We start from the raw sequence: 27,599 nt of genomic DNA, 5'->3' as shown, positions 1-27,599 counted from the left end.
CCAGGCGGGGGGTGGGGGGGGAGAGACGAGGCCCTGGAGATTGAGGCCAGCTCAGCCTCCTCCAGAGCAACAGCAGATGGGCTCCTCAGGCCCCTGCTCCCCAGAGCCATGGCCCACTTCCTGGGGCTGCTCTGAGTCCTATTGCACAGTTTTCATTTCCAGTTCCTCCCCCTATCACCCATTAAAAACAACAACCAAAAAACAAAAACCAAAAAACCAAAAAACCAAGAAACCTAGAAGGAAAGTGAGGAGGAGCGGGGCATGAAGGCTGGAGCCCTTCTCCCCACATTCCTGCCAACCCTCTGGTCCCCAGCAGAACCATCAGCAATAAGTACCACGCCCACCTTCCCTGCCGTCTGCTCGGGTTCTTAATGGCTGGCAGGGACATACTGCCTGGGCCTCTGGTTCTTGCCTGCTGCGAGGGGAACACCCCTCCATTGTCTGTAAGGTGCAATTCCCCGGGTCATCCGGAGGTGTTGGCTGGGGCCCTGCTACCTGAGTCGCCCGTCTGCTTTGACAGGCCCCAGCTCTGATTTGGGGTCGGGGAACACAGAGCTCCAGCTGGTCAGTCTGCAGAGCTCCAGGGAGGGGCAGGCGGAGGGGCCCATGGCACACAGTCCGGCCACAGACCAGAAGCCACTCAGCTCCCCATCTGTCCAGGCCTCAAGTGCCGGGCCTGTGAGCTCTGCGTGCCGGCGGGCGGCCTCCTCTGCGGGCTCTGGCTGAGGCAGGTTCAGGATGCCACTAAGGCCCTGGAAACTCTGCTCCATGTACTCGTTGTGGGGTGGCCCGGCGTGCAGCCAGCTGGCATCATCTGGGGGGTGCAGAAGAGGCAGTAAGTGAGCCCCGCCTAACTGATTCCATGAAGGCCAGACCCTGGCATTCAGGTCTGGGCACCCCAGCTTCTGTCCCAACTCGAACACAGAGTCACAACTTGCTGAGTGACTTGTGACCTTGTGCTAATCCACAGAACTTTTTATACCTGTAAAACTGTTAGTTTTATAAAATCAAGACCATAATCTCTGAATTCCCAACTTGACGATTTGGAAGAGTGGATTCAAGGCACTTTGGAAGATAAGGTAACTTTCCCATAATGGTCTGGTCTCTGTCCCCTATGCCCCTTCTCAGCTACTTCCAGTGGTTCCCAGAGCCATCAGGGGCCCCACACTCAGGCCCTCCTAGCTTTGCTGGCCTTCCTTCCCACCAGCCCTTATCTCCTACCCCCTCGGCCCAGTTTCCCTCATGCACCAGATGCCTGTGGGGTTTGTCTCCTCAGCTTAGAATAGCCTTTTCTGTCTATAAAATTCCAGCTCATCAGGGCTCAGCTCCAATACCGGCCTGGTGGAACGCTGGCCTCCATTTGTCCCCACCTCCTGCATCAGGCTGGGAGTCCCGGGAGAACAGGGGTGTGGCTCGTCTGCTCTGGATCTGCCACAGCACCCCCAGTACCCCATCTTTGTCTGGGTTACCCTTGCTCTGACTCACCTTCTCTGTGATAGGACATAGCCAGAGCAAGAAAACATCTACCTCCCTATTGAGCACCTACTGTATACAAGCCACTTTTACCCATATACTCATCCCTAATATCTCCCAGGAGGCAGTTGTATTAGGCCCTCCTTGAGGGAACCTGAAGCCTATGCCTGTGGGGAGGGCCATGGGACCCTGCCCACCCAGCCACATGATGGACTGGGTGGCCAATCGGATCAGAAGGCCAAGTAATCTGCTGAGGATAAAGGCACAATTAAAGTGTCAAAGCGATATTCCAAAACCAAGTCCACCTGGCCACCAAGCTTGCCTCGCTACCCTAGCACGGTGTGGGGATCCTAAGGGACAGACCATCCAGGCCCCAACCTTGCCTCTTCCCCTACTCGAGGGTCAGCTCTGATGGTCTGCCTCTTGGGGTCACCAGCACAAACTGTATCCTGTCTGGCTTCTGGGCCTAGATCCTTACCTTTCCTGAGAGGTAGTTTGCGGTTGAAGGTCAACGGCAGCACGAGGAAGCGGGTCTCACCCAGGGGTTCCCAGAATTGAAGCAGTCGGACAGTCCAGGCCCCGGGCCGCAGGGGCCGGCTCAGTGGGGGCTTGTACTGCGTGACCTCGGTGTCCGCGTCTACCGCAATGTCGTAAGACGTGGCTACCACGTAGGTGGGGTCGATCCACACCACAGTAGCTGTGAGGTTGGGGCCCCGGGCCCAGCGCTGCATGGCTACAGGCTCATCCAGTGGCCCCAGCAAACCCCCAAAGTTCCGGAAGAGACGCTCTTTGGGGTCCCACTCAGTGCCAACCTGTAGGGAGGGAGGCAGCTGGGCAGGAGCCGGGTGGAGGGGAGGGCAAGTCCTCTCTACTCTGCTGCTGCCTCTAACTCTGCATGAACTTGGGCCAGTCACTGTATCTTTCTAGGCCTCAGTTTCCCCATTTGCAAAAGGAAGAGCTTCGACTAGGATTTTTCTAATATCTTTCTCCGCTCTGAAATTTGTTCTGGACTCCTATTCTGGCTTGTTCCATAGTGGTAGGGGCAGTAAGGCAGAGATGAGGTTGGAGGCTTTGCCCAGAGACCATCCCCACATGAAGCCACGGCCTCTGAGAAAGAGCCAGAGGAAGGACACTCCAAAGCCTAATGGAATCTCCAAGTCCCTCTAGAAGAAAGCCACTGTGCTTTAGAAGACTGGGCTTGCACTGTAGGGCAACTACAGTCTCTACCCTGCTCACTGCATGCCCTCTGTGCACCCCGGGGTGGGAGGCCCTCCTCAGCGTGCACCTGCCAGGGAGACACTGGCTCCATTGCTGGGAAAGAAGAGCCCGTGCACCCAGTCCTTATCCCTCCCTTGGTGTCTGTCCCCCTCTCCCCACTACCCTGGGTCTTGCTGGGGGTCAAGAGAAAGCAAGGGGAGGGCCTGTCCCACCTCCAAACTCTGGAGCCGGCTGGCCTGGTCACTGCGCCCCAACAGCTTCAGCGACCCCTGGGGCATCAGCCACATCTCAAGCGTCTCTGCCGGCCCCTGGGCTGAGGGCTGCACCGCCTGCGTCACCAGGTAGCCCTGGAAATGGTCGTCATAGAAATACAGGTGCACGCTGGACGGCAAGCCCCTGGGCTCAAACCTAAGAAGGTTCCAGCAGGGAGAAAGGGAGATGCCATCAGCACACTCGAGTTGGCCTGGAGTCCCAGGGAGGGGGCTCTGGGGAGTCCCCCATCCCTAGGCACTTCTTTTGCCCCAGATCTCGCACCCACGGCACCTATGTGCCTGGCTCTCACTTGTTTTGTTCTATTTGCATTTTCCCCTGCTTCCGACTGGGGGCTCCCTGGGGCTCCCTGGCTCTTTCTGACTGGCCTCCCCATGGAGTGCCACACCCTGAGGGCCTGCGATATGTCGAAGGGAGGTCTCACCTGCAGAGTGGGGTGGCCAGTGGGGGTATAGCGGTGGCAGCATGGCGCAGGCTGAGGCGGGCGAAGGCGGTGTAAGCGGTGAGCATGACGTCACTGAGCCCACCAGGGCCATCGGCTGCATCATAGGTGTTCTCCCAGTAGGCCTTGAGGGCTGGCGTGCCCGGCGGGTAGCTGCCATACAGGTGGAAGTCCAGGATTTCCAGTACCTCCTGGTTCACAGTCGACTCAAACTTCCGGGCGAAGAAGGTGGGTCTGGAGACTTGCTGGAGCAGGAGAGGCAATGGGGATGAAGGGGTCTGGAGGTCCCAGGCGGTGTAGCTAGGGTTGGGGGGGGGGGCCCTCCTGGCACCTAGCAATCAGGGTCCCGGGACCTTTCCTCCTGCCACTGGAGCCCCAGCACCCCAGGTTCCCCGAGGTGCTCACCCTGATTCCTTTCTCACAGACAGAGGCTGGGGCCAGGATGGGGCCGGGGGCTGGGACAGGGGGTCCTAGGAAAGCACCTGCAGCCGGAGGAAGTCCTGCGGCTTGAAGTCGTTGGGCGAACAGCCACACCAGTCCACAATGTGCTTGTACTGGCACTTGCAGCCTAGCCTGCGGTTCCAGTTGGTGACGCGCAGGTTGTTGTCCACCAGGCTCTCGCAGGCCGGGCTGTTCTCCAGCACCGTGTGGAAGAAGGACTGCGGGCGGGGTGGAGGGTGAGCCACGGGCACCCCGTCCCACGGCCTCCCTGGCCCGGCTGGGGATGTGGGTTACCCACCTCGGCGGGGAGCAGCGTGTATGTGTAGAACTGGCGCAGCTGAGCCACGAGCGGGTCGTCTGTGTATACCACATACTCCACAAAGCTGCGTGTCAGCACGAACCAGTCGGAGCCGCCGTCCACCACGATGCCTGCTGGGATCTGCCGCTCACCCAGGCGCCACATGTGTGAGTCACACTCATGGAAGAGCCGGTCCAGACCCTGTTTCTTGATGAACCTGCAGATGGCAGATAGGCCATGATGAGAGTCATGGGGGGGGGGGGGGGGGTTGGGGGAGGCTCTCTTGTGTGCCTAGGAACCAGCAGGCCTCAATCTGGGTGGGCTTGGTTTGTAGGCTCTACAACCTGGCTGCAAGCAGGGCAAGGGGGGGGCCTCCCCGACCCCTCACCTGGAGTTGTCCCGGCCATGTGACTTGAGGAAGTTCTTGTCTCGGTTCTTAGACAGGAAAGCCACCAGCTCCTCGTTGGTTCTGGGGAGAGGATGGGGCATGGGCAGTGTGTCTAAGGGGACTGGCTCAGGCCCAGGGCACACTCCCCACTGGCACCCCTCTGTCTTCGCCCTCTGCCCCTCCCTGCCTCACGGACAGCTGTCCTGACCACATGCCCTGCCCCCAGATGATGCTCTGCGGTGGTGGGCACCTACAGCCCTCCTCCGCCCCTTGCCCTTTGACCATGTGCCCCATGTCTGTCCAGGCCTCTGCTTACTTCCTAGTCTCTTGTCACTCTCAATCCTGACATCACCTTCACCAGCCCCTCCCCTTAAAACGAGGCTGTGGTCCGGGGAGCAGAATGAGGCCTGGGGGAAGGGAAGGAGTCAATCAGGCCCCTCCCATGCCCAGGACCCCCACAGGCCACCTTCTGCTCTGGAGGATTCAGGGCACTGCCCCCTACCTGGTTGGGTAGTCGGTGGCACTAAGATTGATGAAGAAGTCCCAGGCCCAGCCAGGCACCTCCAGCAGGTCCTGCATGCTCCGCAGATACATCCGCAGCAGGCTGGCCCCGCCCCAGATGGTGACCATGCGCCAGGGTGTCACCCGCACATTATCATATTGCCGGGCCAGCTCCACCACCTCGCGGTGCAGGTAGTTGGAGCGCTGCGGGGGTAGGTGGGGGTACTCAGCAGTCGCAGGGGGCCCCCCCACTAGCATGACAACCTCCCCACCCCATCTCCAGGACAAGTGACATGTAATGGAGAGACTGCAGGGCAGGGCTCCAGCTCCTAAGGGGCTATGTCACCTGTGCTGGCTGTTCTCCACATTCTAGGTCTCCTCTCCTATCTGTGGGTCATCTGAGCAGATCAGAGAGCCTGGCTATCTGTGACCTTCTGGGTCTCGATGCTACTCACTCAGATTCCTGTGTTGTCCCCCCAACAGTACCTTGTCTACATGGATATAAAAGAAATGCTGCTCATGGTAGACAGCCTTGAGGAGACGCTTTAGCTGGCGGATGGCACGGCCATGAACCACCAGCATGTAGGCGATTCGTACTGGGGGGCCGTCCACGGGCTGCTGGGCCCGGACCTCGTCCCACTGGATGCCGGGGTTCATCTTCCCTGAGAGGAGAGAACAGGGCATCAGTGAGGCCCCTCCCCAGGCCACAGGGTGGCAGGGAGGCGGGAAGAGGGACTGCCTGCCTTCCAAGGAAGGACCCTGGACTTGGAGCCTGACACTCCCTGGTCCTAGCTCTGCCCCTGTCGCCAGCTCAGCTAGGGAGGTGGGCCCCTCTGAGCTTCCCTCCTCTGAGGAACGAAAGTGAGGATCCCTGCTGTGCCACCCCCCGGGGGTTACCACCCCTCCGCCCAATGCCTGTCTCTTATTCTTACCAGCCAGCTGGCAGTGCCGGGGCACAGCCTTGGGCATGAGGTTCCCGGCCTGGTGCAGGCACACCACGTTGGCGATCTCCTGCTGGCACTGCTTGGAGCTGGCCCGGGCCAGTGCGGACAGCGCGTCCTTGCCCACGATCTCGCACTTGGGGGTGAAGCCATTGTCCGTGGGCTGAGGGGCGCCCTCCACACTCCCCGTGTCTCCATGTGGTGGAAAGCCAGCCGCCCCGACCAGCGCCTCCCCGGCTGCCGCCCCGCTCAGGTTCTGGCGGCCGGGGGCCTCCGGGGGCGGGGCCGGTGGGACCCGGCGGCTGGCCCTGTGCCGGCTGGTGACAGCACGGACCACCTTGGCCACGGGCATGCCCGGGCTCTCAGCACGGCCCCGCCAGCGCCCATGCCTTCTGCCTGCGCTGCCGCGCCGCCCGGCTGAGCTGTCCGTGTCCTTGGAGCCCTCGCCGGGGTCCAGGGGCCGTGGCTTCCTCTGCCTTCCTTTCTGTAGAAGACAGGCAGACCCAGGTCACAGGGACAGTCACTGTCCTCCTGCCCTGTAGCTCCTCTGCTGGCCTCAGGCCTACAAGACCCAGCCTCACCCTCTGCCCCGAGGGGTGCCATTCATTGGAGGACTCTGCACAAGGAATGCCTCCCCTGGGAGGCCTTCCTGACTCACCAGGGAGGAGGTGCCATCTGCCCCGTGGCCCCACTGCCCCACATCCCCACATGCTCAGGCCACAGGGCACTGTGTCCACCTTGTACTTTTGATTCAGACACTGCTCTTTTTTTCAACAAATATGAAAGTGAAGGTCTGCATATGTCACAAAAGAAAGGCATGGAGACCCTGCAGAGGACGCAGGAGTCCCGGCCAGGCCCCGGGTGGGGACAGGGAGGAAACAGGAGGAGACAGGAGGAAAGCATTCTACCAACTGCAGCGTTTCCACGTGGCAGTGCGGAGGCCATGAGAGCCAAGGGGCCTCGCCTGCTGGGGAGCACGGAGGGGAAGCCTGAGACCCTGATGTTGGTTGGCTTCTCTGGGAGCCAGAGACCAAGGTGGAGTTGGAGTGCGTGACTCTCACCAGGTTCACACCTACGGATGATGTGTGTGTGTGTGTGGGGGGGGGGGGCAGGAGTCGGCAGGCCGAGCCTGAGATGTCAAGCCAGCCTGCCCCTGGTGTTAGAAGGGACAGAAGGGAGAGCTTCAGACAACAGCGCAGCCCGGGACAGCCTTGGCCAGCTGGTGGGAACCGTGCAGACGGCCGGGAACCACTGCCGCACGCAGGCACTGGCCGGAAGGCTGAGGCAGGGCCGCAGGGCACCCGCGGCCGGAGGCTGCTACCTAACTGCTCCTCCTCGAGGTGCTTCGTCCTAGAAGGGAAATCCCGGCTGCCACACCCGCCTCCTGGCTCCTATGTCTCTCCTCCAACCAGGTACTCCCCTAGATGGCCCAGCACACCTGACTCCCCCTCTCCCTGTCCCCCTTCTCGGCACCCCTTCTTTTTGGACCAAATCCCACCCATCCTCCAAGATCCAGCTCCAAGTCCCCAATGTGAACCATCCCGTTTGCCCGGGAGGGGAACACTCCTCCAGCAGGCTGGGCTCCCAGGTGAGGGACCGTCACCCCAGCCCCATCTCCCCCTGTCCAGCGGAGTAGCTGGCACCCAGACGACATGTGGCTCCTGTCTGCTGGCTGAGATGACTCCCCCAGGCTGCCGACCTTCTCTGAGCAGGTAGGGAAGGAGGTGGGAGCGTGAACGGGACAGAGAGTGAGCTAGTGTGCTGGAAGGAGCTGTGACGGCCATCTGCCGCGCCCTCACCATCCCCTGGGACCCCTCCGTGGGCCTCCCCACCCACGCACCACAGGCCTCGCCTTCTCTGGCCTGGCCTCTGGACAGACAGCATGACCTGCTGGTCCATAGCAGCCTCCTCACTAGACCCCCAGCTGCCCTCCTGGGGCTTCTGCTGCCTCCCCGGCTGCCTTGGCCCACTCTCCTTGGTCTCCCCAAGGCCACTCTGGGGCCCTTCCTGACCCTCGCTTCCCGGGGGGACCTGAGTCCAGCCACTCTCGGGTTTCTCCCTCTGGCCTGGACTTCTCCCTTGAACCTTCAGGTGTTTAAATGCCCTGCCTGCCCCTTCAATATCTCCCTTGGGAACTTGATAGACCTTTCGAACCCACGAGTCCAAAAGTAAGCTCCTCCACTTCCTCCCCGACCTGTTAATGGCGACCCTCTCTTTCAGTTCATTGGGGGGAGTCATCTTGACTCTAGTTTCCCTCAGACCTCACATCGATCCCTCACCAGTAAGCCCTGGTGGGGCCACCTTCATGATACATCCAGAGTCTCACCACCTCTCCCTGACCTCCATCACCACCACACCTGCCCAGCGTCCCTGGTCCCCCTGCTCCTCCTCTGGCTTCCTGATGGTCTATTCCCATCACAGCAGCCCGTGTTCCTGTTAAAACAAGCCCCACCTCACCGCCCCTCTGCACCAAACCACCCATGGCCTTCCCTCCAAGGGCAAACCCCAAAGGCCCTCCAAGAGCCTACAGAGGCTCCGGGAGCTGTGTCTGGCCACCCCTCCCTTTCTGATCTCATCTCCTACTAACCTCTCCTCACACTCACTCTCCTCTAGCCACAGCGGCCTTCTCAGTGTCCCTCCACACTACCTGCCATGCACTGTCCCCTGTGCCTGGAATGCCCTCCCCTAGAGGTCCCCACCACCCAGGCCTTGCCCCCTTCAATTCTCTGCTCAGATGGCATCTTCCCACCAAGGCCCACCCTGATCCCCTGGGTGCAAACTCCAGCTCTCCTTCATCCTCTGCTTCATTTTTCCCACAGCACTTACTTCCTTCTCTCATGCTAGAAGGTATTTATTGCTTCTGTGTTATTCTGTGTCTCTCCACTCACGAGAACGTAATGTCCATGAGGACCGGGCTTGTGTTGTTTTGTTCACTAATGCATTCCAAGAGCCCAGAAGAGTGTCTGGGAATGGGAGACACTCCATAAATATTGGCTGAATGAATGAATGAGAGTAAAGCTCTTGGTACAGGCTCAGCATTCCATAGATGCTGACACCATTATTATTATTATTATTATTACTATTACTATTACTATTACCATCACTGGAAAAGGATTAGGACATAGTCAAATGGGAGGTCAGGAGAGGCGCCAAGGCCCTCAGACATTTTGGACTCCATTGGGTTGAGTTTTCCCTGTTTCTCCCCCTGCTCCTGTCAGAGCACAGGAGGCACCTCGAGTGTCAGGCTGACAGCTACCTTAGGGCCAGACTCCCTACTCCACCCAAGCACCTATGCTTTCTGTGTACGGCACCCAGCCAGCCCTCTGATCTCTCGAGAGGAGCCCGATGAGAGCTAGGGGCGTCCACCCCCATCTGAGGAGACACTACAAGAGGGAAGGCAGGGTGGGAGGAGGAAGATCTCCCCACGCACACTGGGGAGGGCAGCCAGGAAGGGTGACTGCAGCTCCATGGGGCTGAGTGTATGTCAACCAGGTGACATCTGACCTGGCTACATGGTGGGCACAGAAAGACATTCCCGAGCTTAGGTGGCTAGAGATGGCAGAGAAGCTGTGGGCTCTTGGGTGGAAGCTGGTACCAGCAAGACAGGAAGCTGGTCAAGAGGGCAGGGCATGGGGCACACGGCCAGGCTGGCTGCGGTGGGGGACAGGATGTGGGAGGAGATGGACCGCTTGGTGTCCTGCACTGCAGCAGGGCACCGGCTGATCCTGAGAAGGTCAATCCCAAAGAAAGCTGGGGGACCTGAGGATAGCAGTGACAATGGGGCAGTGGTCCCTGTTGGATGGCCAGCCCCCACCTCCCCCTCCTCCCACCAATGATCATATGGGCATTAGCAGAGCCCCATACTTGTGCTTCCAAAGGGACTTTCCCCAGTAGCCCTGAGGTCAGGGTGCCCTTTGATTACTGGCCCTCTGACCTCTGGCCTGGGTGCCTTCAGGCCTTCGAGGATTCCTCTGCCCTCTGAGGAGGCATTCAAAGTCCTGGCCACTTTGCAGCTCTGCAGTCCTCCTTGGTACCCTTCTCTGAGCCCCAGAGACAGAGAACACAGAATCACTTACCCCACATCCCACCACCTTCAGACTTCTCAGCCTGTGTTTAAAGTAAGTGGTGAGACCATGTTTGTGAAAGCTTTTAAAACCCTAAAGTGGCTCTTTGGATGTTAATGGTCAGCCCTAGTCTCCACTCTAGCCCCTGCACAGATGGGCAGAATGTGCATCTGAAATGCACATCTGGCCCCACCACCCTCCTGCTTCACTTACAACCCCTCCCTCGGGGTCTCTAGGATGTGCCCCAGACTAGCTCTTGAACCTTCTTCCCGAGAACATGCCACACCCTCCTTCCCCTTCCTTGAAGACACCAGCCAGCCACGCCCATTCTCTGCAGGGCCTCTACCCAGACTCTGTCCCCCTTGTCCCCAGGATGACTGGCTTCTTCAGCACATGTGCTGCTTCCCAGCAAAGCCTCCCCCCATCACCCAGCTCCACCAACCCCCTTGATACCGAGTTTCCTTTCCACTTTCAGGCTCTCCCTGTGTACCAATTGCCCTCAGCGCCTGGGCCTCCTTGTCTACGTTGTTTATTTCTGTATCGGGATCCCTGGGTGGCGCAGCGGTTTGGCGCTTGCCTTTGGCCCAGGGCGCGATCCTGGAAACCCGGGATCGAGTCCCATGTCGGGCTCCCGGTGCATGGAGCCTGCTTCTCCCTCTGCCTGTGTCTGTGCCTCTCTCTCTCTCTCTCTCTCTGTGACTATCATAAAAAAATATATATATATTTCTGTATCCCCAGTCTTAGCCCAGTGCCTGCTAGGAAGTGTGAGTTAACAAACATTTGTTGACTGACTGACCAACTAGATGGATGAATCCCTATTCCCAGTGTGCACAGCCAAGATAATATTATTTACTGGTGGCTCAGTGAGCACCAGGAACTCCTGTAAATACTTCACGAGCATCATTTTCTCTTGATCTTCATGATCACCCAGTGAGAGAGGTGCTACCAGTCTCCCCTCTTGAGGAGGGACACTGCCGAGGACACAGAAGGAGGTTAGGAGACATGCCTGTGGTCTTACTGCCACTTAGCAGCAGTGTGGGAAGAGGACCTGGGATGGGGAGGCGGGGCGGTCGGTCCCATGCTGGCGCCCACTTGCCTAGGCACCCTTCCACAATGCCTGGCTACCCCGAGCTTGGACGATGTGGCTGCTGAATGGGTCCAAGCACTGATGGCTGCCTGGACTGCACAACCTTTAGGTCACTGAGGATCTTTTCTGTTCCAGTCCAGTCCAGCCCTAGCAGCTTCTGCCAGGAACCTGGACGAGGAGGTGGGGAGGTGGGATCCCAACTACTCTACTGCCCCAGTTCTCCACCCCAGGCTGTGGGCAGGGCAGCAGGGATTCCAGGCCTGGACAATCTCTTGGCCCATTCAGAGACTCACAGACTCAGGGCCATTGGTTTCTGTGAAGCCTCAGATGTTGTGTCATGGCCCTCGCCAGAGTGGTCACCGGCCTCTGCTCACATACTCTGGGGTCCGAGCACTAACTGCCTTCGGAGAATGTCTCAGCTGCTCAGACAGTCTTCTTACACTGACCCCCAAAACACTTCTCGTCCTCCTCCTCCTTACTGGTCCACACAGAACAAGCTCACTCCGCTCGGGTGTCACAAAATCAGCCTTTTCCTGACCCCATTCAGCTCCTTTTGGAGTTATGGTCTCACATGACTCTGTTACAGCTCCTGCACCATCCCAGCCTCTTGGTTCTCTCCCAAAACACAAGGGCAGTCCTTCTCCCAGTCTCCGCAACAGGCCTTCCAGACTGCCCAGCTGTAGGAAGGGTAAGTGGACATGGAGGCTCCCTGGCCTTCACACTGCCAGGTGGAGAGGCCCAAGAGGACATGGCAAGCAGAACGTCCGACTCTCCGCCCTAGAGGCACCAGAAACAAGGGGGTGGGGGTATGGGCACAGAAGCCCTGCCCTCTGGCCCACAGCTTAGGGCCAGGGTTTGGCCTAACTCCTGGACCTTCCAGGATGGCACATACCCCACTGGACCCTTCTGGACCACCCTGGTAGGGGACGTGTCTGGGCCTCCAGCTGAAAGCAGCCAAGAGTGAGTGACACTCTCAGAGCAGGGACCTGGGTACTGAGCTGGACAGGTTTGTCCCTTCTCTGGGGCCTGAGGCTCTGCTAACCCAGCTGATGCTATCCCCATTCCCTAAGAGCTAGAGCCCACCCACCCTCCCTTCCCTAATGTCCTGGGGCTACTCACCAGCTCACTTCCCCCAGTCATCTCCTCCTGAAGACCCCCACCTTTCTTCAGACCCCAGGCTAAGAAAGCCATGCCCGGGGGACACTCCAGTTCTCTCCCTTGGGGTCACTCCCTGCTCCCTCAGTTGCCGTACTGACTTCCAGCCCCGGGCTCCACTTCTCCAGCAGTGGCTGCCGCTCAGGCGCTGCTGGGCGCGGACGCCCGGGGTCCCCCGGCCCCGCTCCTCCGCCCACGACGCGCACACCCCCGCCCCCTCCCAACTTCAGAAAGTTTGGCCTGGGGCTCCCCACCTCCGAGCAGGCTCGGGCCCGGCCCCGCCTCCCGGTCCTGCTCCCGGCGCCTGACCTTCAGAGCTCCCCGGTCCGGAGACCACCGCACCAAGCCCCGCTCCGCCCGCGCGGGCCCCCGTCCGCCGCGGCCCGGGCCTCCGGGTCAGGCACCGCCCCCGCGCGCAGTCCCCGGGGGCCTCCTGGGAAAGGGGCGCCAGGGGGCCGATGCCCGCTCCCGGCGGCCGCCCGCGCCGGCACGCACGCGGCCGGTGCCCCACTTCCCGGCCGGGGCCGCCCGCAGCCCCCCCAGGACCCCGCGCGCCCCCGCGCCGGCCTGCCCGCCCGCCCGCCCGCCCGGCCGTCGGAGCACCTCGCCCGGCTCGTCCTCCTCCAGGCCGCTGAAGCTCCACACCACCAGGCCCTGCAGCAGCAGGATGGCCAGCGCCGTGGCGATCGCCAGCTTGTAGCGCCGCACCAGCTTCTGCACCCGCGCGCTCGCCACCATCTTCCTGCCCGGGACGCGGGGCGCGCGCCCAGCCCTGCAACCCGGCCGCGGGCGCGCGCCTGGGCGCGGACCGAGCCGGCTCCCCCCGCCCCAGGAGGCGGGCCGGGCGCGCGCCAGGGAGGGGCGGGCCGGGGGCGGGGCCGGGCGGGCCGGGGGCGGGCCTGGGGCCGCGGGGCCGCCTCCCCCGCGGTGCCTTCCCGGTCTTCGCCCGCGGCGGCTCCTGCACGCGCTCACCTGCTGGTGGGCAGAAAACCGGCCGCCCGACCTGCCTCGCCGCCTGGGGTCGCGGGCTGAGGGTGGGGGTGGGGGTGGGGCAACTCGGCTCCGTGCCGATTAGCGCTCCGCCCCGGGCGCGCAGAGGATACTAGAGCTCCCAGGAACCGAGATGGGAGGGGTTGTGTAAGCGCGACAGGCCCCTGCTGAAAGCCCTGGAGGCCTCGCTAGCTGGGCAAAGTCTAACCCCCGCCTTGATTGCACGCGAGGCCTTGCACAAAGCCTTGTTTCGTCTCGCCTCTTTTCACCCTAAGGGTCTTTTGTTTTTTTTAAGTTATCCACAACAACTTTTTTTTTTTTAAGATTTTATTTTTTATTTATTCAGAGAGAGAGAGATTGGCAGAGACACAGGCAGAGGGAGAAGCAGGCTCCATGCAGGAAGCCCGACGTGGGACTCGATCCGGGTCTCCTGGATCACACCCCAGGCTGCAGGCGACGCTAAACCGCTGCGCCGCCACCGGGGCTGCCCTCATCCTAAGGGTCTTAAGACCTCTCCTAGAGCCCTGGTTCCCAAATTCTAGGGTGCATCGGAAGCACCTGGAGGACTCGATAAAACAGATTGCTGCTCCCCATCCCCAAAGTTTCTGTTTTAGTAGGTCGGGAGTGGAGCCCCGAGAATTAGAATTTTCAACAAGTTCCCAGGTGATGCCGATGCTGCTAGTCTGGGACTACACTTGGAAAACCATTAGACCTTTGCATATCTGTTTTCTGTGCCAAGTGCTAGCAGCTGTTCCCTGCCTCCGTCCTCTTCTCTGTCCATGGCATCCCTCCCACCAAGTGTTTCCCCAGCACTGCGCGGTGGAGCACTAACTATATAGACAGGTGTGATTTCTCTGGGATCATGCGTTATTCACCTTTGAATCCTTGAGCTGACATTGGACACCCAGCAGTGCTCAGTAAATGTTGCAAAAGAAAGAGGAGGTGAAGCCCAACTTGCTGTTTAAACAGCTGACCCTAACAGTTTTTGAGGGTCTGGCATGTTCAAGCACCGTGTAGACAAGGTCTGGGTGCCAGCAGCCCTCCCCTGAACCTGGCATACCCACGGAGAGAGGGAAGAGAAGCCAGAAAGCAGTGCCCATCAAAGCAAGGTGCATGCCCAACTGATGAAGCCAAGCAGCATGAGAACGAAGCAATAAAAAGAGCAAACCCAAGATTGAGGATTTAAAATAAAGACTGTAAGATCCACTACAGAGCGGTCTGGAAGAAGAAATAGTTTTAAAAAGTTTTTTGTTTTTTTTTTTGTTTTGTTTTGTTTTGTTTTTTGTTTTGGAAGGCAATGTTAAAGGGGTTTGGAAGTTGCCAGGCCATAAACTTGGTGAGGGAATTCTAAGCTGTGATGCGAACAGGAGATCCAGTTATTTGGTGGCACTTAAATAAAACCTCTTTTAATCATCTCCAGCCCCTTTGGTATTTGTAATCATTCCATCCTTAAGCGTTAGTTAAATGGGAGAATTGTAAACAATGTTTCAGATGACAGTTTGGCTACTTAAGAGACCCTATACCTCAAGGATTTTGGAAAACATCAGTTGACATGCCAGCAATTGATATGTTAATTAAATATTGATCTTGTGTGCTCATTAAATCAGGTTCCCTAGGGACTTCTACCTGCCAATACTGCCCCCCCCATCACACACACAATGAAAACCATAGCTCTATTTTCCACTGATTATTTATATTATATTCATTATATAACATTTAAAACAGAAAAAATAAGGAATAAACTAAAAGTCACCTATAATCCCATCCCTCAAGATAATCATCATTAATATTTTGGTGACCATCTTTTCCTTCATCTGTTAATGTGTTTATGATTTCGGAGGGATAGGGTCATATTACACACATAGTTTTTAAATATTTTTAAGTATTTTTCTCCCTTTCCCCCCATGTTCAGAGCTTGGTTTACTTGCTTGCTTCTTTCCTTCATAACTTCCTTCCATCTTTCTCCTAATAATTCACACGCGTGTGTGTGTGTGCATGTGTGTGTGCACAGACACTTTTTTTTAAAAGTGATCATTTAAAAAGCTGAATCATATTATGTTCACTTCTCTGCATCTTGCTTTTATCCCTTAACCATAAATACATAATAGAAGGTCCCCCAAGTCAGATGAGACAGATCTAATCCATTCTCTTTTTTTAAATTTTTTTTTAAGATTGATTTATTTACTTATGATAGAGAGAGAGAGAGAGAGAGGCAGAGACACAGGCAGAGGGAGAAGCAGGCTCCATGCCAGGAGCCCGACTCAGGATTCGATCCCGGGACTCCAGGATTGGGCCCTGGGTCAAAGGCAGGTGCCAAACCGCTGAGCCACCCAGGGATCCCCTAATCCATTCTTTTTTTAAAGGCTGCATAAGAGTCTACCCTTTCTTGAATGGGCATTCACTTGGTTTCCAGCTTTTGCCACTATCACAGGCTGTAGTAAACCTGGTTCTATGCAAATCCCTATGCACTGATGCTTTTATTTCTAAGGTGGGGTTTCCCACGGGCTTACCAAGAAAAGAGAATTTAAAATTTTAATAGCATTGCCAAATTGTTTTCCCCAAATGCTCTGACAATTCACACTTGTAACAGCAATGAACAAGCCTATTACTTTCCTGCATCCCTTCCAGCAGCAGGTATTATTGCTGTTTTTAAGTTTTGCTAATCTAATAGGTGAGAAGTGACCTCCTTGGCTGTTTTTTTTTTTTTTTTTTTTAGATTTTATTTGTTTGAGAGTGAGAGAGAGAGCATGAGCAGGGAAGGGACAGAAGCAGAGAGAATCTCAGGCAGATGCCACGCTGAGCATGGAGCCCAATCCTGAGATCATGACCTGAGCTAAAATTGAGTCAATCGCTTAACCAACTGAGCTGCCCAGGCACCCCTACATTTAAGGCTTAATCCACTGGAATTTGTTTTGTATATGGTATGAGGCAGAGGTGTGGAAGTCTTTTTTTAGCACTTATAGCTGATCACTCTCTCAGTGCCTGTTTAGATTTTCTAATTTTTGTAACACACTTATTACTGAGGTATAACACACATAGATCGATTTCAGTTGAACCATAGAAAATTCGAGGTTCATTGCAACCCACTGTCTCCTCTTTCCTTTAGGTTCCCCCTATAGCTGCCATTGTGCTTTTTTTCTTTTATTGTAGAGGATTCTTCAAAATACAAAATAGCTCCTTAGAAAATCAGAACAGGAAAGCATTTTTTAAGTTTAAGTGGGCTGCTTGTATGAAATATTCTTTCTTGTGTGAAGGCTTTCTCCTTAGAGTCTTAGTTTTAGGAGCTATTTATGAGACATGGATACTGAATGTTTTCAAATGCATTTTCAGCAGCTAGAGTCCAAACTTGACTTAGGACCAGAGGGCATGCAGGCCCCTGCAGTAAAGCCCCGAGGCTATGCCTCCAAGCATCTCCTGAGGCTCTGCCTCCTTGCCTTAATCTGGTTTCCTCCTGTCTGTCTAGTTCCTTGGATTGACACTTCACTGGGCTGTCTGCTGGGCCTGCTGATGGCCTCACCCCCAGATGCTACCTTTGGGACATCCCCTCCAGTCCATGCCCAACCCAGCTCCAGATCCCTGGGCTTCTGCTTGTCAAAAAATAAGTTCTAACATCTATTGAAATGATCATATGGATTTTTCTTTTTTTTTATATGGATTTTTCTAATGTGACCTGTTGAGATGATGGATTATTTAAAAAGTATCACATATCAAAACATTTTTGCATCTCTTAGAGTAAGTATAACTTGGTCTTAGTAGATTTTTTAGTCTTTTATTATTTATTTAATTTTTATTTATTTATGATAGTCACACAGAGAGAGAGAAAGAGGCAGAGACACAGGCAGAGGGAGAAGCAGGCTCCATGCACCGGGAGCCCGATGTGGGATTCGATTCCGGGACTCCAGGATCGAGCCCTGGGCCAAAAGCAGGTGCCAAACCACTGCGCCACCCAGGGATCCCTAGTCTTTTCTTTTAAAGATTTTGTGTATTTATTCATGAGAGACACAGAGAGAACGAGAGGCAGAGGGAGAAGCAGGTTCCATGCAGGGATCCAGATGTGGGACTCGATCCTGGGTCTCCAGAATCATGCCCCAGTTGAAGGCAGGTGTCAAATCACTGAGCCACCCAGGCATCCCTTAGTAGATTTTTTTTTTAAAGATTTTATTTATCCATTCATGAGAGAGACAGAGAGAGGCAGAGACACAGGTAGAGAGAGAAGCAGGCTCCATGCAGGGAGCCCGCCACGGGACTCGATCCCGGGTCTCCAGGATAACACCCGGACGAAGGCAGTCGCTAAACCACTGAGCCATGCAGGAAGCCCCCCTTAGTAGATTTTTGAAAAAAAGGATTTTAGTTATTTATTCATAAGAGACACACAGAGAGAGGCAGAGACATAGGCAGAAGGAGAAGCAGGGGCGGCCCAGGTGGCTCAGCGGTTTAGCCCTGCCTTCAGTCCAGGGCCTGACCCTGGAGACCTGAGATCGAGTCCCACGTCAGGCTCCCTGCATGGAGCCTGCTTCTCCCTCTGCCTGTGTCTCTGCCTCTCTGTGTGTGTGTGTCTCTCGTGAATAAATAAATAAAATCTTAAAAAAAAAAAAAAAAAAAGGAGAAGCAGTCTCCATGCAGGGAGCCCAATGTAGGACTCAATCCCAGGACTCTGGGATCACACCCTGAGCCAAAGGCAGACACTCAACCACTGAGCCACCCAGGTGCCCCTAGACTTTCTTTTTTTTTTAATTGTAACATAGATTGACTTGAACTTACTAGTATTTTATTTAGGACTTTTGCATCTATGTTTACAACAGATTGTAACATGGTGTAGATTGACCTACACCAGAAGCTGCAGAACTGGTGACTCATAGGACTTGTATATTTGAGCAGCACAGGGCTTTGAAATGTTTGGTTTTGAATTCCTGATGCTGGAAAGCACACTCTGGTTCCTGCGGCTCCCACTTTCCCTTGCCATTTCACACCTAAGCAATGCCACTCATTTATATTACTTTCTGGCTTATAGTCACTTGTATTTGCAAACCCTGGTCTATGGTTTTCTTTGCTCTCTCTCTCTTTCTCTCTCTCTCTCTTTTGGTAGATTGAGAGTTATATCAGTTTACAACACAAACTGAGAAGCATTCTTTATTCTGTGCTTGAAATAATTTATACAACAATAGACAATGCTGTTCCTTAAACATTAGAAAAGCCTTGTCAGCAAAAGCATCAAGTATTTAGGGAGCTAATTCTTTGATAAGTTCTATTTTTTTTCTCTTGGTTATTGGTCTATTCAGAATTTTGTGCTTCTTTTTTGGGTCAGTATTGTAACATGTGAGTCTTTTTTCTGGTGAAGAATTTCAACACTCCACTATATTTCTCTTATTTAAAAAAATTTTTTTAAAGATTTTATTTATCTATTCATGAGAGAGACAGAGAGAGAGGCAGAGACACAGGCAGAGGGAGAAGCAGGCCCCATGCAGGGAGCCCGACGCGGGACTCGATCCCGGGTCTCCAGGATCTCGCCCTGGGCCAAAGGCAGGCGCCAAACCGCTGTGCCACCCAGGGATCCCTATTTCTCTTATTTTTTAAAAAAGATATTATTTATTTATTCATGAGAGACAGAGAGAGAGGCAGAGACACAGGCAGAGGGAGAAACAGGCTCCCTGCCGGGAACCCTATGTGGGACTTGATCCCCAGACTGGGATCACGCCCTGAGCCAAAGGCAGAGGCTCAACTGTTGAGCCACCCAGGCATCCCTGTTATTTTGTTTATATCATATGTCAACAGTATGAATTATTCCAAAAATGAAAGGATCACATCTCTTTTATTTTTCTGTTAAGCCAATTGGGAGCCCATATGAAATATTGGCTTTTTCTTTGGTCTTCTGAGTTGTCTAAAAAGGCTGTGGTGGACCCATGCAGTTCACAAAGGGGTTGTCAGCTGGGCTTCCACCCCTAAACAGGAGAGCACTTTGGTTGGAACATTCTGCTCCTGCAAATCATTTGACTGCCACATGGAGTCACTGTAGGAAGCTGATCAGTAATTAGAAGGTCCCCAAATGTGCTTTTCCTCTTTTGATCCACAGCCCTGCCCACTCACTAAGCCCAGACAAAATGCCCATTACTTAAACTCCCAGGGTTGTGGCTTCAATACTCATTTCTTGACCCCCCAAACTCTCTCTGCCAGCATGTTTTCACTGTGAGAAGTAGAAATTCCATCTCCAAGTGACTGAAACAAAAACATTAACATGAGGAAGGTTGGAAAGTTTATGCTTTGACATACTCCCTATGTTCCAAACACATAGTAAGAGAGAAAAAGTATAAACAGCCTTAAAAAAAAAAACAACTGGATAAACATCTCAGTGGACAAGAAAGAACTAACTGGAAACCACGGTGGTAAGTAGGGCCAAAGCCAAGGACCTTTAGGGTAGTGGAAGCTAAAATGTTGCACATGGGATAGCAGATAGAGCTAGACCCTCTGGCTGAAGTCATGGACTGGAGTGAGCCCCCCTGATGTGTGAAAAAAGGCTGAAAAGAAGGCAACTGACTAGCTCTTAGGAGCCATCGCCAAAACGGTGAGCCTGAGGCAGAGCAAAGGGCAGAGCAAAGAAAGCCTCACAGTCAAGAATTGGGTGAAGCCATCCCCTAAGCCCGTGACCAAGTCTGCAAGACCTTCACATCAGTGAAGAGCACAAGTTCATGGCTGCCATCACAAGACCAGTCCTAGATTTGTCTTATGCATACAATCACAAAATTAAATCAACCAGATAGAAAGAAGGGAGAGAAAAACAGAGCATAAAGTAAAAGCAAAAACTCCCAGCCATAAGGAGAGGAGACTATAAACCAAAATTCCAAAGCATATGAAGAAATTAAATGCTAAATAAACCAACCATTGAAATATGCAATCACAGATAAAATTCATTTTTTTTGATTAATCTGGCAAAGACTGGAAAATAAGGATGTTCAAAGATAAATGAGGACATCATTCGACAAACAGGAAATTATGAAACAATGCAGATGAAAATAAACTGAATATATAGAAATAAAATATAAGCAATTATAAATCCTGGAAATAAAAATATAGTCATGAAATAAAAAATATCTCAAAAGATGGGATGAGTTTTAGACTGGATATAGTTGAAGATAAAATTAGTGAATTGGAACATAGGTCTGAAGGATGTACACAGACTGCAGCAAGAAGAAAGAGAAATTTAAAAATAAAAGAAATAGTTCAAAGAACGGGAGACTAGATGGAGAGCTTCCAATAAGACTTGCAAAAGAAAAGAATGAAGAAAATGGCAAGGAAATCATATTGAAGATATGACAGCTGAGATTATTCCAGAATTGAAGAAAAAATTCAAAACATACAATAGAGATTTTATTTTTTATCCAGTCTGATCATCCATATCTTCCTAAGTGTGTTTAAGCCCTTCACATTTATTGCTATTAATGATTTATTTTGGACTTTCTTCTACAATTATGCAGCTCACCATCCATTTTCTCCACATTTTTTCTCCTTTCCTACATCCTATTAAATGGAGAAAATCTTATGTTTTCCTTCTCTTTCCTAGAAGGACCAGGATTGGTACTGCTTTTGTCATCTTACTTGATGCTATGTGCTTTTAAAAAAATATCTTCTTGTGTTTTAGTTGCCTTCTATTCAGCCCATTGGTGAAGGAGGGATTCCTGCCCTAGGGTTATGGGCATGACTGAACACATGATACCTAATACTGGGCAGTTTATTAGTCCCGTATACTCACTGCCCAGGGAGAGGGGAACAGTACACTGTGCAGAGTCTTAGGGGGTTGAGTTCAGGAACAAAGTGTACAAACAGAGGCTGTGTGAGGCAGGCTTTACAGTATCAAAGGTGTGATAACCCCTTTGGTTTTTGTGGGAGGATATTATTGGCTTGTTTGAATAATGACGCAGGCTAGCAGGAAACTGAAACTCGTTCCTCAGAAGTAAGCAGGACCTGCTCTTGGTACTCTTGATAAGGAGAGTTCTTTGGCTGGGGGACCTGATCTGAAGAACAAAGTAGGGATGAGAATGTGTGGTCAGGTGGTTCAAAGCCTTCCTAATTTCACCACATGTCAAGGCAGCACTTAATATTGTTGTTAGTTTTTTTTTTTCTAGAACTGTATAGACTACTTAATATAATGCTCAATAATTTTGAAGGAAAGAATTAGAATTCTTTATTAATTCTGCTCATGTTTACCTTAAGGGTTTTCAGATGTTTTTGATATAATAGTTGATGATAATAGTCTGCACAGAACTATAATTTTTACCTCCTGTTGTGGAAAATCAGTTTGTCCCCATTCATTCCCACTTTTTCTTAATTTCATCTGGGATTATAAACTTTGTTATCTTTGTTTATAATAGCTAAACTCTTTCAAAGGAAAAGACTCTTTTTTTGGATCTTCAATTTGAAACTATTTTTTAAAAACAATTATTTAGAGTAATGTATGTGTCTTGACTTTATATAACTTATAACTTTACATTTTAAAAAAAAGTTTAATGCCCCTTCTTTACGGAGGAGATCATTTTTAAAATTAGATTAACAGGGGATCCCTGGGTGGTGCAGCGGTTTGGCGCCTGCCTTTGGCCCAGGGCACGATCCTGGAGACCCAGGATCGAGTCCCACATCGGGCTCCCGGTGCGTGGAGCCTGCTTCTCCCTCTGCCTATGTCTCTGCCTCTCTCTCTCTCTCTGTGACTATCATAAATAAATAAAAATTAAAAAAAAATTAGATTAACAATTTCAAAAGTAAAGCCTATTTATTGCAACAAATCAGCTCAAAAGCATTTCAGGGCAGCCAGTGATCTTCCTTTCTTTCCCATGTGCCCCCACCCTGTAGGATTAACTAGCTTTTTGTTTGTTTGTTTAAATTTCAGTTAACATACAGTGTAATACTCGTTGCAGGTGTACAGTATAATAATTCAACACTTCCACACAGCACCTAGTGCTCATCACAACAAGTGTACTTAATGCTCTTCACCTATTTTTCCTAGGCCCCTACCCACCTCCTCTGGCAACCACCAGTTTGTTCTCTATAGTTAAGAGTCTGTTTCTTGGTTTGTCTCTCTCTCTTTTTATGCCCTTTGGTCATGTGTTTTGTTTCTTAAATTCCACATATAAGTGAAATCATATGGTATTTGTCTTTCTTTGGCTTATTTCGCTTAGCATGATACTCTTCAGCTCCATCCATGCCATCGCAAATGGCATTATTTCATTCTTTTTTTATAACTGAATAATAGAGAATTAACCAGCTTTGACTGTTTTGTTCCCTCTACATTTTTCTCTCTGCTTTCATAAGTACATGCAGATGAACAGGTCCTCCTCTAAGTTTTACAGAAATGGAATCATACCAAATTATTCAACTACTTGCTGTTTAAAATAATTTTATCACAGACATTATTCTAGGCATATTTTATCATGGACACTCTTCCAGGTTAATACATACATAGCTGATTTATTAGAAATAGCTATGTGATGTGTAGTACTTCAGTATGGATGTACCATCATTTATTAAATGATTAACTGGTTATTGGATGTGTTGATCATTGCTGGTTATTTTGCCATTACACATACTGGGGTAAGAAGCATCTTAATTGGGGCACCTGGGTGGTTCAGTGGTTGAGCATCTGCCTTTGGCTCAGGGCGTGATCCTGGGGTCCTGGGATCGAGTACCACATCGGGGTCCCCACACAGACCCTCTTTCTGCCTCTCTCTCTGTGTCTCTCATGAATAAATAAGAAAATCTTAAAAAAAAATCTTAATTTATCCTCCATACTGTTGCCTTTACTTTTGTATATACATTTGCAAGAGTGAAATGACTATGCACATTTCAATTTTTAAAAGATATTGCCAGAAGATTGTAATAAATGAATGCTTCTGAGAATATATGAAAGTTCTCCTTTTCCTAGACTTCTAAGCAAATGCTTCAAGGTGGAATTTTTTCCCATTCATGAGTTTTTGCATCTGATTTTTTTGGTAGTGTCCTAGTATACATTTGCAAGAGGAGTATGTGATTTATTCAAGGAAAGTACTCAGGAGGATTATTTTTTAAACAACTTCCTAAGAAGGCCTTTTTGTTCCCTTCATTCATAAATGACAACATGGCTTTTCCTTTAGATCGTTCTAGATCCATATATTTCAAACCCAGGTCACAACTCACTCAATTTAATAGATTGTGACTGCATTTGGAAAAGCATAGAGTGATGTAGATAAGAATAGAAAATATTGAAGGATTTTGAAGGTAATTTTTGTATCATAAATGTCTGAAGATCGGGTAGATTTAAATTTTTTATGTCTTCTATCTCTCTATTGGTTACAAAGTAAAATATATTTCTTTTTTAAAGTTTTATTTATCTATTTTAGAGACAGGGAGAGAAAGAGAGGGAGAGAGAGCATGCACAAGTTGGGGGAGGGGTAAAGAGAGAGAATACCAAGCAGATTCCCCACCAGGCACAGAGCCTGACATGAGACTTGATCCCAGGACCTGAGATCAGGATCTGAGCTGAAATCAAGGGTCAGACACTTAACCAACTGGCCATCCAAGCACCTCAAATATGACATTTACTTCTCTGGATGATGTGAGAAGTTTGAGATCATTTTAATTTAGGCTTTTGTTTTTTACTTCTCCTGTTTGTCTGTGAGATCCTCATTTATCACCCCTCCCTCCAATATAAGATTATTTTAAAATTTTTAAAATAAATGTGTGCATGTGGTGTGTGTGTGTGTGTGTGTGTTTTAAAATACACACACCGGAACAAAGGATATTGAAAGAAAAGTAAAATCTCTCTCCTTCTTCGATTTCGTTCCAAGGAGGATGTGTGTGTATGTGTGCGTATGTTCCAGAAATTTTAACTTTTTTTTTTTTTAACTTTGAGAATGCCACCATAATGTGTCTAAATGTGGCCTTCTTTTCATCAACTTTGCTTAGGACTCAGAACATATGCTCAGCTTCCAACTGAGTTCTTTCTGTATACCAGCAAAGTTTTCTCCTGCCAGGTCTTTGATTACTGCTTTTGCTGTACCCACTCTTTTCTCTCCAGATTCCTATTATTCCCAGGTTGTATCCCTGGTGCCCCACTGCCTGCCTCTTTTCTTTTCATCTCTTTATCATTTTACCTTTGACCATGTTAATTGTATTGTCTGCAGTGTCTCATCTGCTATTTACAGCCTCCATCATGGGTTTTAACCTAGCCGTTGTGGTTTCTGTTTCCCTGCTCTACTTCCTGCTCTCAGATTTCTGCCTCCTTATTATGATCTTTTTGAGTTTCTAGATCTTTTCCAGAGCTCCCTGGACTCTTATTGATAATTCAAATCAGATATTCATATATATGCATTTAAAAACATGTGCTTCAGGGCACCTGGGTGACTCAGTGGTTGAGCATTTGTCTTTGGCTCAGGTCATGATCCCAGAGTCCTGGGATTGAGCCCCGCATTAGGCTCCCAGGATGGAGCCTGCTTCTCCCCCTGCCTGTGTCTCTGCCTCTCTCTGTGTGTCTCTCATGAATAAATAAATAAAATCTTAAAATAAATAAAAAAAAAAAAGAAAACTTGTGCTGCAGTAAATTCTCCCCCTCCTCACTACCCCCAGAGAGGCAGCTTCCTCCTCAGAACCTTCAGGGGATGTTTATCTTTTGAGCTGCAGAAACTTCCTAGAATCTATGACTTTCCATTTGCCTCATCCTCACAGAGGGGAGTCTGTCCAGCATGGCAGTCAGGCTAGACTACTTATCTGTTGGTTTTGTTTTCCGTGTGGGAGTGAGATGAAGGGTGGAGGCAGGGGCAGCGTCCGCCCCACTCTTCAGAGGACTGTCTTCTCTCATTGGTGACCCGGGGCTCAGTTCCTTCCCGGAGTGTTTCCTGGGCTGCTCTGTGCCTGCAATATCCGGATTGGCCCTGCAGGGGGCACTGTATCAGGGACTGCCTGGCCACGTCTGTCCGGTTCAAGCGTCCACCCTTAGGGACCCCATTTGTCTAAGGAGCCAAAGCCACACTCTGCGGGTCCCTTTGTCAGTGATAAACCTGGCATTTTGATCTCTGGTTGACTAATCCCTGTGACCTGTTTCTTCAATGAGGGAAGGGGAAGAAAGGGATACTTTTTTTTTGGCCTGTCCAACAATGAGTCAAGTCAGGAAAAAAAAGAAGCCACATTCAGTGGGAGGTTGGTAAGAGTTCCTGCCTGAATCTTTCTCAGAGGGTCATCAGGTTCAGACCAAAGGAATCCAGGCAAATGGGCCGCGAGAATGATCATGCCAGACATGGTGCAGCCCAGGAGGCGAGGCAGCAAGCAGAGGCTGGGCAGCCATTGTCGGTTGAATGAGTGACACCTCCACGGATGAACTCTTAGGAAAGGAAAAAAATGAAGTTTTATTATTTTTAAATTCTCAGGAAGACCTAACCTTTGCAAATAAATTAATCAAAGGTTTGGGGGGAATTCCTGGCAGCATGGTAGCATGCTTTTCCACTTCACAGAGCCACCAGATGCTTCTCAGGGCTTCTGAGTGGCTGTGTCCAGGTGTGACCAGCCAGGCGCACAGGGTACACTTGGGGTGCTCAGAAAGCTGCAGGCAGGCAGAGGTGGGAGGGAAGCTTAGGGGTGGACCCACACCCCACTATTTTTCGGGCCACCCTGGCCTCCAGCCCTGGCCTGTTGAGTGAGGGCAGAACCCCCCTCCCCTTCCCGGGGCGGGGAAGCCAGCATCCCCTACTTTGTCCTGGACACATGCCCCCTGTCCAATGGGGTAGCAGGCTGGCTTCTCTCATGATGCCTTCTGTTTGGCCCCACACAGTGTAGTCTGACAGAAAGTTCTGGTTTCCTCAGTGTGGATAGCTACCTTTAAGTGCTGTTGCAAATCTTCCCTTTTTTCTGGTGGCTGTTTTAGGAGTGTTCTGTTGGGACAGGAAGAGGGGAGGCTTAGACCAATATCCAGAGAGCAATGTCTATGCTACCCCCCTGCCAGGAATTCCCAGCCACGTCTTACTTATTTCCTCATAATTCATATTTGAAAACCAGAAAACTCAATGTTTTCCTATTCTTAACATTCTACAGTCCAAGCTTTTTGGATCCTTTCCCCTCAATTACTGTGATAGGATTTTCTCATGAGTCAGGCGCTGAGGCCAGAGGCTTCTGCCTGTAAATGGCATCAGATGGAAAAGACACAGGCCTGCTTGGCCTTCATACTGCTGGCCAGCTGTGAACACTACCTCATCTTTTTTTTTTTTTAAGATTTTATTTATGTATTCTTTTTTTTTTTTAAAGATTTTATTTATTCATTCATGAGAGAAACAAAGAGAGAGAGGAAGAAACACAAGCAGAGGGAGAAGCAGGCTCCATGCAGGGAGCCCGACATGGGACTCAATCCCAGGTCTCCAGGATCACGCCCTGGACCAAAGGCGGGCGCTAAACCGCTGAGCCACCCAGGGATCCCCTATTTATGTATTCTTGAGAGACACACACAGAGAGAGAGAGAGAGAGAGGCAGAGACATAGGCAGAGAGAGAAGCAGGCTCCCTAGTGGGGAACTCGATCCCAGTACCCAGGGATCATGACCTGAGCCAAAGGCAGATGGTCAACCACTGGGCCACCCAGGTGCCCCAACACTACCTCATCTTTAAGTGCAGCTTACAGTCCTCTTCTTGGATCCTCCCCCTTCCCCAGGCAGAAGTGGCCACATGTGTCCAGATCCCACCCCTATCCCCGACTCTGTGCACGTACCCCTTCCGGTCAGTGTGTGCTTGTGCATTTGTTGGCCATGTGGTCCGCTCTTGGGCTCTTCTGATTTTTAAAGATTTCCTCCTCCCCTTTGATTTCTGATTGCGAAAACACTCAAAAGAGTCATCCTCTGTGCTTTTAACATTTTCAATATTCTCACAGAGAGGCTAAGATAGCTAAAGCCATTCCCGGTTAATCAAGACTCCCCGGGCATTTGTGCACGCAGGGGGAACACTGCAGGTGAGGAGCACTTCAAGGGAGGAAGATGTGTGGCAGTGCTGTGGCAGGGTGGCGTGGAAGGCCTTGAGACCTCCTGAAACCCTGCTGGCTGGACCTGACAAAACCACCTTTGGAAAATTGGCAGCGATTGTGGTGGATGTTTGAAGTTCCTTTGCACCGAGGCTGATTCTTACTCTCAGCAGAACATGAGGAAGAGACATGAGTTACATGGATGGCCAGCAGGTTCCCACCTGCCCTTCCTGGGGAGGACCCTTGAGTCACTGACCATACCGTCCCTGACCATGGAGTAAGTGGTCTGCTTCCAAATGTCAATGGGATATGTTTGGGCGCAAACCTCAGTTTACAGACTCAGAACCGTCTCAGAATAGATTTCAGCAGTCTGTGC

The 27,599-nt window shown here is 51.5% G+C and overlaps 1 protein-coding gene across 1 annotated transcript; it reads right to left on the bottom strand.

Annotated features, from left to right (window-relative positions):
• Positions 1-491: 491 nt before the first annotated feature.
• Positions 492-13,016, bottom strand: XYLT2 (xylosyltransferase 2). The gene is given in 11 exon segments (NM_001008714.1): positions 492-814; positions 1,952-2,285; positions 2,904-3,099; positions 3,386-3,648; positions 3,886-4,062; positions 4,143-4,359; positions 4,531-4,611; positions 5,033-5,235; positions 5,518-5,693; positions 5,964-6,456; positions 12,882-13,016. Coding segments are annotated over 11 exon segments (2,598 nt in total).
• Positions 13,017-27,599: the final 14,583 nt, after the last annotated feature.

The sequence above is a fragment of the Canis lupus genome, chromosome 9 (assembly GCF_011100685.1).
Source record: "Canis lupus familiaris isolate Mischka breed German Shepherd chromosome 9, alternate assembly UU_Cfam_GSD_1.0, whole genome shotgun sequence".
Classification (NCBI taxonomy): Eukaryota; Metazoa; Chordata; class Mammalia; order Carnivora; family Canidae; genus Canis; species Canis lupus.
The sequence above is the reverse complement of the archived record's forward strand: the minus strand, read 5'-3'. Positions and strand labels throughout refer to the sequence as shown.